Source organism: Sander vitreus, chromosome 9 (assembly GCF_031162955.1).
Source record: "Sander vitreus isolate 19-12246 chromosome 9, sanVit1, whole genome shotgun sequence".
NCBI lineage: Eukaryota > Metazoa > Chordata > Actinopteri > Perciformes > Percidae > Sander > Sander vitreus.
The window spans coordinates 8,790,615-8,803,465 of NC_135863.1; the positions used below are offsets into that span (position 1 = coordinate 8,790,615).

The following is a 12,851-nucleotide window of genomic DNA, read 5'->3' on the forward strand; positions in this document are numbered from 1 at the left end:
GAAAGTGCGAAGGAACCTATTGTTTTTGTAAGGATTATTATTCCGCGACGTCACTAGCATTTTTGAGGGGCTTAGCATGCTGGAAAACTCACAAAAATTTGCACACATGTCAGACCTGGCAAACACTACAAAGATTCGAAAAATTACACATATTCACCACTAGGTGGCGCTATAGCAGAAAAAACGTGTTTGACCCTATAACTCCCAAATCGTACATCGCACATTCAAAAACCATGTATCCTCGTATTCCCTGGATTCAACTGAATCTCCTGACCTCCTAGACCGTGCGACCGATCTGCACGAAATTTGGCAAGTAGCATCTCCAGACCGACCTGACAAAAAGTTATCAAAAGAATTTTTATAGGATAAAAATTGCACAAATTACGCACAAACACATTTGTGTAGCTAACTATAAAAACACCAACTTTGCCATAACTGGACCAAAATTAAGACTATCAACGCGAAACTTTAGATTCTTGTTTGCCATGACCCTCTGGAGGTCCTCCACACATTTTACGAACATTGGCCACTAGGGGGCACTACAAGTAGAAAAAGTTTATATCTCATGAACAGCTCATCAGATTTTTACAAAATGTGGAGGGTACCATCTAGGGCCAATCCTGAGGCCACTCCTAGATTAAGGTACTGTTTGGTCAAAGTGGGCGTGGCCTGTGGGACCCTAATTGGTTTTAGCCCTTGGGCACATTTTTGACGGCCTCAGTATATACGAAAACTCACAAAAATTGGCACCCACATAAACACCTGGGAGCTTTGCGAGACTGTTCAGCAATTTGGCACATATTGCTCTAATCATTGTGGACATATTTCCCATTTACCTTCATTAGCTCCGCCCAACCGGAAGGCGGCCATTCTTAATTTATGCATTTTTCATGTGTTTTACATTCTTTTGAACTCGTCCTAGGCCATGATTTCAATCTTCTTGAATCTTTGCAGGTACTATCTGTTGACCCTTATGACGAAAGGGTATCCAAATAATTTTGATAGTTGAAGAAATGCGCAAGTTATAACAACTTCCTGTCTAAACAGGAAGTTGCGTTATCTTGGCAACAATTACTCCGATTGCCCCGAAACTTGACAAAGTTGTTCCTCATGGCCAGTTTAGCATCTGTGCTAAACGTGGTGGCAATCGGCCATTAGATGGCGCCGTTTTAATTTTTTGAAATAATCAGCAAAATATCGATATATGGGAAACCTACTTTGTCTAACTCCTCCTGGCCCGTGAGTCCAATCTGCACAAAAACCTGGATATAGACTCGGTGGACCCTCGTGACTAAAAGTGATCAAAAGAATTTTGATAGCTAACACAATGCGCAAGTTATAGAGGACCAACTTCCTGTAGGTGGCTGTTGAAACCGGAACGGTTGTATCTTGGCAAAAGTTATTCCGATTTACATGAAACTTAGAATGTGTGGTCTACATGTGATATTGAGCCGCTCCCTATTGACCCTTTGCACGTGACGTCACGCTGCACTCACACGAATTATGAACGCTATGACGGACGGCGGAAGAGCTATGCTGCAGATGGATGACAAGCTAAACTCGTACATTTTCGTTTGTGTTTATGTTCTCACATTAACAATCTGATTTACTGCATGGATTAACGTGTGATAGATAATTAATGACTGCACTTCCCAGAGCTGGGATGTGTTCAGGCATCCATTAGCTAGGAAGTTGCATTGGCACACCCAGTGAATAACGGTATGTGGGTAGCCACGACCGACCATGTCCTCTAAAAACATGGGCTACGTGTTATATAAATCTTTACTTAAGTAAAGAATAGATGTTAATACAAAATAAACCCTAGATTGATGTCTTATATTTGCCATTATGAGGTACCTCCCCCCGCCGTTAGCGTAGCATCGCGTACCTGTAACCCAGCCAGCTACAAAGAACTGGTAAGCATCCAGACTTTTAAAAGCTTTGAGATCAGCACCAGTAATGGGGATACCCCGTTTACCACAAATGGTACAGATCGGTGGCAGACTCGGTGATTTAATGAGGTCCGTGAAAACGGAGGGAGAAAGAATTAAGGGTCGGTATCCAATCCTGCTATCTCCAACTTCTCCAAATACTGCTCTTTGTGAGCACCTACCAGATGCCCTACCTCGACCGATAACGGCACGACAACTTGTTGTTCAATAGAAGAAGCCATATAAAGCCATAAATACAGTTTATTTAGTGTTATGTATTTCAAACTGATTGAAACTATGAAACTTTCCCCTAGTCTACTACTGTTTAGCCTGTGCTTCCGCCGTTCGTCATGGCGCCGTCACGTGGTCGTGTGACGTGTTTGCAAAGGGGGAATACTCTAGCCACACCCATGTACACAGACCGCGCCCCCTTTCATAACTTGTGAACCGTTTAAGGTAAACTCTTGTGAGAGGTATCATTGAACTCAGCAAAGAGTTCCTTTTTAATTGGTGACGGTTTGCCCCGCCCCATATGCTTAAGCCATGCCCCCTTTAATAACTAATGACCCGTTTCTTGTACACTATTGTGTGAGGTATCGTTGAACTCAGCAGAGAGTTGACTTTTCATTGGTGACGATTTGCAATGTCTGAGTGCCGCACAAATGCACGGCCGCAAAGAGCGGCGTCCGCCAGTACCCACAACCTGCATTCAGCGGCCCATTCATTGCTGCTTGCAGCTTTAATTCTTATTCTTATTATTCTTATTATTCTTCTTCTTATTATTATATAACATAGACACATACCTCAGGAGGAAAATTGTGTCTTCTGATCAGAGAGACAGAAAATGCATCATGTATAGTCTTCCCAAAACAAGACCTGAGTGTCTTAAGAGGCCTTAGGCTGATCAGTCATATGTGCAGCATCTGACTTCTCAATATAGAATGTAACCGAGATACGATACGAGATAAGTAGTGTCAACAAAGCATATGATCTCCATCTGACTTGTTTTTCAGTTATTAGCAAACGTGATCTCAGTGAACAATCTTCCCAGAGTGAGTAGAGTCACAGTAATCAAAACCCGAATAAATGATTAAACAATGTTTCATGAAGGTTCACTTGCACGGGTATTTGTGTGCAGCTTGAGAAAAAGAGGAGCTGCCGTTTAGGACTACAAAGTGACCTCCAACCTTTCTCTCACTCGCTCATGTAACACAAGCTTTACTCTTACACCGTCTCCAAGATTATCTTGCCTGTCTCAAGACTAAATTATTAACACATACGAGCACACAGTTATCCTACTTATCCTGCTTATCCTTAGCTGCTTTTTTTCCTGCTTGTCACTCATAATATGACATATTTGCACACTGCTTTTGCTGTTAGAAACAATATACCGGTAATGGAAATGCTAATACAAATGTTTTAGTGCTGAAATTATTAGTTCAATTTTGGTTAGTCGATCAACAGAAAATTATTCGCCAACAATTTTAACAATCAGTTAATCGTTTAGCAAGAAAAAGCATAAAGCTAATGCTGATTCCAGCTTCTTGAATGTAAGGATTTGTTATGTTGTGTTCTGTGTTTTATTGACATAATGTAATATCTTTGGGTTTTGGAATCTTGGTTGCATGTCACACAGTTTCTTTTACATTTTATAGACTTAACAAATTGACAGATTGATTGATAATTAAATATATATATATATATATATATATATATATATATATATATATATATATATATATATATATATATTTATTATACCCTCAGTCCCCCCATGCATGAGCAACAGAATGCACACATACATACTGAGATGAACAGAATCAGTAACCCCGCCACTCCGGGTCCATCATGATATGCTTCCAATGCTAAATTGCTGCTGCAATTTGTTTTACTGCAGATTGAACACAGCAGCTTTCATGGAAACAAGCCAGACTTTTATGTATTCATTAAATCTCTATTTGTCTCTTATCTCTTAAAGCCGCTGCCTCATTTCATAACCCCATAAAATGAATATTGACTTCCACTAACAGCACAAGTGATTTTATAGCTCGTGGTCTCTTGAAAAAGATAATTCTGTATTTGGACTGTGGTTACTGTAGTATATTGATAATGCTTATTGTATAACCAACAAGTGCTGTCATCAGATAACTGAATGTTTTACTGCATTTTAAGGAGTTACTTACTTACTTGGAACAATGACCTGAAACCATGATGAGACCAAAGGTTTTCAGGTCACCACTGAGATATACCTTTAAGCTGAATGTGATTGTAAATATTTGATTTTGTACATTCACTGTGAAGTGATGTAGACCATTACTTAGTGACGCGTTATCTGTGGTGTTAAATATTTGATTTTGGTGCTCAGTGCGGTAGTATGATGTCATCTGTTATATAAAGCCTTAGGGAGGCCCTTTCCAGAAGCATGTTCGGTCACTGGCAGGCAGCTTTCAGTACAAGTAGACCTCGACAGCAGATAAGATTTTCGAAATGTCCGATTCTGTGTTGCTTATCATTCTTGATAACACAAGCCTGTTGGCTTCATGGCTGTGGCTCAGGAGGTACAGTGGGTCGCTGTAATCACAAAGTTGGCTGTTCAATCCCCAGTTCCTCCTGTCCACATGTCGAAGTCTCATTGAGCAAGACACAGGTGTGTGTGAATGGGTGAATGAGAGGTAAATTGTAAGTGTAAGTATAAAATAACTATAATATACTAAATATGTTGCAATTTAAAGAAAGGTACAAACGATGTATTTAAAAAAACAAAGTACAGATGTAAGGAAGAGGTTTTGTTCTACCTTATCTTAATAGCTAGATAAAGTAGGAAGTCAATTGGAGTAGTTTGACTGTGAATTAGTTGTGGTAAAGACGGGGTAGGACCTGATAAGCCTATGGCTTCTACCTATCCCTTTTCGAACAGGTCCAGTGATATGTTGTAATTTTATATATATTTTATATATATATATATATATATATATATATATATATATATATATATATATATTATATGTATATATATATATTCTTTAAATTGTTCGAAATAAAGATTTCATTCATTCATTAAAATTGTAAATGCAGTCCATTTACCATTTTTAATAAAAACAAATCAAAAAGTAACCAATATAGATATATTTATAAAACTACTAGAAACACCACTTCAAAATCTTATATTCTTAATCAGAGTCTGTGACTCTGAACTCTGTCATTAGAGACATTTGTCATGTATGTGCATGTTCCTTTGCCGTTTTTAGCTGTTAACTTGCTACTGCATTTGGAGAGTGTGAGCATACAGTAAGGAGAGCTTTAATGTGGTCTTATAAATGATTTGCAACCCAGTTGGGAAAGACACACAGTGCACTTGTGTAGTTGCTTTATGAACTTGATTTTAAGATTTGTAATTAATAATTTGTTTATTATTTATTTTATCTAGTCACACATTTGAATCTAGAGTTAATATTAGGGTTGGGTATTGTTTGGTTTGGATACCGGTGCTAAAGCGGTACATTTAAAACGGTACCGGTGCCTGAACAGTGCCTGAACCAATACTTTTTAAGAAAGTTAAAAAAAAGAAGGGTACTAAACAGTTGGCGACATTAAAGAATGGCTTGTTTATTGCTAAGGCCATATCGTCAAAATTAAATGTTTAATAATAATAATGTAATCACTATAACAATAACGTATTTCACTAGTAAATAGCTGTTGAATGACAAAAACAACCACCAGATGGGAAAAGGGCATTTAACAACAACTTTGAATGCACCACGAGAATGTAAATTACCAGTTTCATTGAACACACCGTCTGTGTTTTTCCAACAACAACAGCTGCAGATTGTTACATCCCGTTGTCGGAATCCTCTACAGTGAAATACAGACAAACTTTACACCGTTTAGCGTTATCTGTCAACATTTTAACCATGTTTAATCCAGCTACTAGCTAGTGGTAGGCTAACGTTAGCTGCTGTCGAGTGTAGTGTTAACTAGCTAGCGGTAGGCTAACGTTAGCTGCTGTCGAGTGTAGTGTTAACTAGCGCCACGTGCAGCGATGTTTCTGTTTCCTGTAACGTCTGTTTCAGAGCATCAGAGAGAAGCGCAGACATATCAGTGGCACCAGAATGAGGATGTGTTACGAGGAAGTACGGCAAAATAGTAGGCTGCTAGGCACGATGCAAAGCCGAGTGAAGTGAAAATAAATTAATAAATGGCGGCATGCGATTAATACGATAAAAAAAAATTAACGCATTATGCTCGGCCCTTAATCGCATCGCGATTAACGCGTTAATGCTGATAGCCCTACTTATATCATAATATTTACACATTCGTTTTAAATAACTCAGTCAAGCAGAATGACCAGGGGGAAACACTGTACTGCTGTTTTCATAAAACTAACCATCCTATAGGGAACAGCACATCATTTATTTATAGAAAGCCTAAAGCCTTTCATTAATTAATTTTCTGTTCTTTTGATTCAAAAGCTACACTGAAGAGAAACTGCTTTGTGTTTGATGAAAAAGATCATTCACTCTCAGTTGTTTCTCACCAAGTCAATATTTTTGTTTTTCAGCAATTAAATGATAAATGGATTATAGCCATGTTAGAAATAGAGCTTTTCTTTCATCCTCTATTCCATAATATTACTGAAGTATAATACTATTTCATCATTTACTAATTGGACTGTACCAAAAGACCTTGCAAGCCTTTGTAGGTCAAACATTTCCTAAGCAAACCCAGGGCCACCTTGTTATCATTAACTGGCTTTCCTTCGTAAGCCTTTCTGTGCGACTGACTTACACTCGTCAGGTCAATTTTTAGGCTTTTAAATCAACGTCAAACGGGAAAACTCTTAAAAATGCCTTAGCTAGTTAATATTATCAACGTGTGCAACAGGATTCATTCTTTACAGCATAATTGGTGTACAGTGAAAGAAGGGAAACACTGTTCATGTTAACAGCATCAAGCGAAAATCTCAAAGCATGTTCCTCTGATATTAAGAAGTAGATTGTGGAGACCAAGAGTTGGTCACCATGGAGATAATCCATGTGTCCATAGCAGCATAACGTGATTGGCTTGAGAAGAACAGCAATCAGTTATGTCATCCTAATGCATCATGTGGTTCTATATTCGATTTGGTGCAAATCGTTGCTGTCTCCTGAGGATATCCATTAATTATATCAAACACATACAAACTGTTATGTAACACACAGAAGCAGCACAGCTCTCCCTTTTGTGTGTGTGAACATTGTGGGTCTGGGTCAGTGACTCTGCACAATTCATGTGCGTCACTGACTTTGTGTGACTGCGTTAAGAGATCCTTCCTGCAAGAGCTCGATGCTCTTTGTCGTGACCACTGTGTCACACTAATGAATCCGTAGTTGTAGCCAAGTAAACACGGTGACAGGAAGCCTTTCACACAGTCCCTCTGTCCACGCAGCATGCTGGAATGTTAAACCAGATCATTTGTGACAGACCAACACAATCTGGGAGTAGCTTAAACCCGGCAAGAGTGAAGAGTCCGTAACACAACCTGCGATTTCCATGGGTTATAAAAACACAGCTGCACTTTCGGATGAAGAAGGGGGAGGTGGATGGATGGATGTAGGGTGAAAACAGGGGGCGTCAACAGCCGGCAAACACTGCTCTTTCTTTCCTCCTTCTCTCCGCCCTGCAGTTACATAATGTTCTGATGGAAACAAAGCAAAGAAGGACACAAACAAGCAACAAGCTCCCTCAGTGTCTCTGCTGCTAGGCAGCTGTTGCCAAGACTGACAGCCAATATGCGCATGTGTTTGTGCTCACGGGTGAAAACTGGTTATGTGTTTTGTCTGTGCATTTGTAACTACATGGATATATGCAGTGTCGTAACCAGAAAAATGTAAATGAACTGGAGGGAAGTGTGTGAAAAAAGCTGTCAGCGGGCTTCTGGAAGCAGCAGCCTAAAGAGAAGCTCTTTTGTCTGTTAGGAACATTCAGTGCTGAACATGATCAGCACATTGGAAGTTAACTCATCAAGATGTCTGTGTGGAGTCGTCCAGGTTCACACGAAGGGAGGTTGTACAATTCAAAACATTTAGCTGCTAGTAAGAATGGATAAAAATAAAAAAAAACACTGAACTAAAACCAGGGTATATAAATCCTAAAAACAGGCTGTGGCTTTTGCTAACACCCCAAATAGAGCCGCAGCAACCAAAGCAGGCACAACATTGCTCTGTACCTGAGAATTTGTGCTAAAAACAACAGTCCTGTGGCAAGCTTAGCTTACCTGAAAGGCTGTAAACCAGGGGTCAGTGTACTGCTCTGTACATTGGGGAAACCAAATAATCGTTCCATAAATGCATGACCACATAGAAGCGCAAACACATCACGTCAGGATTAAGGAGTAATGAGAAGTTTTCAGGACTATAATAATGCACAAATCCAGAGAATATTGATGGTATTAAATATCCATGACTAAATAAGCAACAACCAAAGTTAAAGCTTTGGGCAAAAAAAGCCTATTATTTATTAAGAGTTTAACACTTGATAACTCAGCTAAGCTGCCTTGTCAGGATTGTGTGGGTGACATGTGCAAACAACCAGATTTAGATTCAAAAATTGCTTAATCAGAATCAGTTTTATCAGAATCAGAATCAATTTTATTGGCCAAGTATCCTTACATACACAAGGAATTTGACTGCGGTAGGTGTTAACTCTCTATACATTCAACAAATAGACATGTAGTAGTAAACATTTAGTAGACAAATAGTAATATAGACACATACTGTACAATAGAGACAACAATATACATATAGGCACATATCAACATAATATACAAATATACAAATAAGACATAATATCAAGACAAGTACACATGGCGTGGGATGTAAAGTGCAAATTGCATATTGGAATGATAAGTATGTAATGTGTAGAGAAGTGGGTGAGTGGCCAAAGTGGGGATGACCCCACTTTATCCGCAGTTCAGTAGAGTTAATGCAGATTGGTGCATTACAGCCTTTTTCCTTCCACTTTAAATCGACCGCAGCAAAAGACACAACTACAGAGTTCCAACTTGTGCAGAAATGTTTTTGTTCATGTAGGACCCCGAGACGATTGAGGAAATAGTTTTTTTTGGGCCGTTGAGGCCGTTTGTCCATTGGTCAAGCTCACTGTTCTGTTTTTGCGTCTAATTTATCTCTTGACTTGTGTTCCCAGGGAGAAGCTGAGCGTTGGAGGGAACCAGTTAATGGGGCTGAAAGAGGCCCTGGATCGTTGTGTCAGGACCTCAGGTCAACAAATCCCCTTTACCACATCACTGCCCTGACTGGATCAGAATCAGGGAGTCTGCACATCAGCCAAACAGATGCGCTGAAAAGACGATATCCTTTACTTGAAGTAAAACACTTGAATTTGAAACGGTGTCTGCTCATACTGGGCCTCTGGTGACTGGAACTGTTTACCCTTTTTTAATTTCCATGTATGGATGTTCGCCGTCATTGTAAAGGGCATTACATTTGCTAAACACAGCTTGTATTTTCTGTATCTGACTGTTTTACATTATTAAGAGTTTAGAGTTCCTCCAATATTCATTCAGCTACATTACACCTGGTTGTCATATCTCCTGCCAAATCACAGTTGAGCAGTGATGAGGCATTTTATATATCATTTTGTATTTCAGTTTAGTAAGTCTAACATTTATGCACAGAACATATTGTATTATTTTGTTACCGGTAGTTAAATCACAGCGGTGGCTTTCATTATTATTATTATTTAAACATTTATATTTGCTTTTGAAACACAGTCTGTCACATAGTGTGCAAACAGAATTTTGAGATATTTATTTAGTGATCGTTTTAGACGATATGAATGTGTGGTGACGCAACAATGTCTGAAGTTTTAGGTTTACCCCTCGGGCCACTGTGACAACTGACAGACAACTTTCTTTTAATGACTAGAGTATATTTTAATGCCTGTTCACTATTTTTCATCCCCGACCCTATTTAGCAGTTGGTTCCCATTATTTATGATTGTTCAACTTCACCAAAAGCTTCAGTTCACTGGACTTAAAGAAATAGTACGTCATTTTTGGTAAATACGCTTATTCACTTTCTTGCTGAGAGTCCTTGTGCTACGCTAAGCTAACCATCTTCATATTTTTCATATTCGTTTTACCAAATTAAATAGTCACACAGCATGCTTAAATAGGGCTGGGTATCGTTAAAGAATGTTCGATACCGGTTCCTAAACAATACCAATTTTATAAAACAAAAAGAGGTTACAACATTACAAATTATGGCACTAACTTTTATTTTTTATTTTTCAGCGTAGAGTTTTTCCTGCATGCCTCTACGATGTGTAACATCAGACAGCCAATCACAAACATTATAGGTCTTGGTAGAAGCATGCTGCATGCTCACTGACTCAACGAGATTTACTCCTTAGGTATTGAAATTGGGTATTGAATGACAAGGCATCTTTCGATACTCAATACTTTGGAGGCAATTTGGTCGGTGCCTAAAAAGTATTGAATTTCGGCACCCAGCCCTATGCTTTAGACTTTACACAACTAACTGCAAATGTAGCTAAGAGCATAGAAACCAAAGCAATAACACCCGATAGAGAGTAAGGTTTGACATGCCTGGCTATCTTTTGAGCTTCTTCTTTTCGAAATCATGATTTTTGAAAGCCAACAGATTCTCAGTCTCACGGTCCCAGTTAGAAGCCGAAACCAAATGACTATTTTTTGAATTATTATTTTTTTTTTACTAAAGCTATTGGTGGGGTTGTCACGCATAATCATAAATGATAAAGAACAAAACTTTAATAGAGTCTAGTTGGAAAACCAGTGAGTGTTCAGATTTTGCTAGTTTTGGTTGATTTTTAAGTAGAAATGTAAATAATTTGAGAACACTAAATATATTTTATGTAAAAAGACTTGAATGTTTACAACAAGACATTAAATGTTTTGAAGCTTTGTCTTATGAGAGATTTCTTTTTCTTGATCTTTGAGTAGTTCAGTCAGGACCACTTTGTCAAAATAGATTAATTGATCTGCTATTTGTATTTGGCGGTATGGCTCTGTTCTGGGGCCTCCCCGCATTTCCACGTGCATACATGGAAAGCATGAGGCAGGAGAGCACACCTCCCTGCCCTTCCATGTGCATGTATGGAAAGCCTTAAGCGGGGAGAGCAGCAGTGCAGTTTAAATAGAGCGCGCTATTTGGAAAGCCAATCAAAAGAGGGAATCAGCTGAGGCATCAGCTGGTGTGCTGGTTTAGGAACTGTCGGCTATGAGCTGATAGCCGAGCTTGACTCCGTGACCTGCCAGAATATACGCTATGATTCATAAGTGATTTCCAAACGAATGTAGCTTCAGTAACAGTGACTTAACCTAATCTTGTATAACTGCTTTCTTTGTGGTATTTACTGCAGTTTTTAGGACAGGCTAATCTAGTATGTGTGCTGTGATTGAGTGTGAGTGCATGGGGTCACGTTGTTTGTGTGTGTGTGTGTGTGTGTGTGTGTGTGTGTGTGTGTGGTGACAAAGGGGATTAGTGCAGGTGACGCCAGCAGACTGGCTGAGATTACACCTCCTGCTGCTGTGACACACACAGCCAGGCCAAAGCATCAGACGTCATGCATGTGTAGGGAGAACAGGTCATGAGGGCCAATGACGATCTGAAGTCATTGAACTTCCTGTCTCATTAAGTCATTGCAGAGTTGGACACTACGCAGACGCGGCTGTTATTGAACATGTTCAGTTGTTATGGTAGACTCAAACCTTTGGCTTTTTGTTCCTGATGTGTCTCCTGCGTCATACATTTTCCCACGTAATCATTTATAATAAAAGTGTGCATTGAATTTTAAATGTCCTTTTACTTGATTTCTAAGTTTAAACCATTTTCCTGCCGGAGCAGTCTGTGCCAAAGGAACTACTTCAATTTAAAGCAAATTTAAAAGCTCACCTTGAGTCAAAGAGACCCTTTTTGTCTTCAGATACTGTGTAATCAAATGCTTGGCTAAAGTGAAACAGCTTTCATTCCAGATTGTTGATGTGACGGAAAAAAAAAATTCCACAGAGAAAAAGATATGTTTATACTCTATTTGCATGCTTAGTGTCCTTAATATTTTAACAATAGATTATGCCCTTGCCTTTTGTTTGTCTCAAAAACACTTTTTTGGTTTAGTCGGTCATCCAAAGAGGAAGCCAACAAAACTTGTTCCCAATTAACTGTGCAAGAAAGAAAAGGGGTTGGACATTAGCCTACATAGTTGTTTTGCCATGCAAATCTAAGAGTACCATCATCCATGTCCAAGTATTTAGTAGTCCCTGCTTCCTGTAGCACATGGCCCATCTGCTGCTTTTTTTGTTGTTGCTGCGACTGTCAGGTGTGTCAGCAGAGATTATCGGACTAACTTGTGAATGGGCACAGGGTAGGGATTTAATAAACTGTCAGCAGTCAGTGATGTCTGAGGTCGTGCAGATGCGGCTGGTCCCCTCTCAACACTCCCACAGCCCAGTGACTGGCGTCATCCCCTACTGCAGAGGTCTGTTAGCCAGCTTAGTATAATCTCTCCTAAAAGACACTTAGAGAGGAGCTTAGTGTGGTAGTCCCCGGGAAAATGGTGGCACTGTAGGCTTAAACAGAAGGGACCACAGTAATTTCTCGACAGTAATAGCAGAACATGGGGGGGAAGACGAGGTGGCAGTAAAGTCTAAATTTAGGGTGAGCAAATCAGCTGTTGGAAACTTAGTCCAGGCTTGAAGCACCTGGTTCAGCTGCTGATCTACGACAAACTGCTGTCACAGCCAGACATCTCTTTAATATTTACTTCTCCAAGTACCCTCCTTGGTTAAAACCAATCAGTCGTGGCAAAAGGTACAAATCTAAATATTAACAGTGTAAAACAAGTTATTACTTAATACATACATTTAAAAAAAAAAGAGACAAA

At 39.3% G+C, this 12,851-nt stretch overlaps 1 protein-coding gene across 3 annotated transcripts in view; it reads left to right on the forward strand.

Moving 5' to 3' along the window:
• Window positions 1–10,873, forward strand: part of swt1 (SWT1 RNA endoribonuclease homolog) — a 28,860-nt gene extending 17,987 nt beyond the window's left edge. For all 3 annotated transcript variants that reach the window (XM_078258573.1, XM_078258572.1, XM_078258574.1), the window contains exon 17: window positions 9,114–10,873. In XM_078258573.1, the coding sequence (XP_078114699.1) occupies window positions 9,114–9,222 (109 nt within the window). In that variant the 3' untranslated portion in view covers window positions 9,223–10,873. The remainder of the gene's footprint in view (window positions 1–9,113) is intronic.
• Window positions 10,874–12,851: the final 1,978 nt, after the last annotated feature.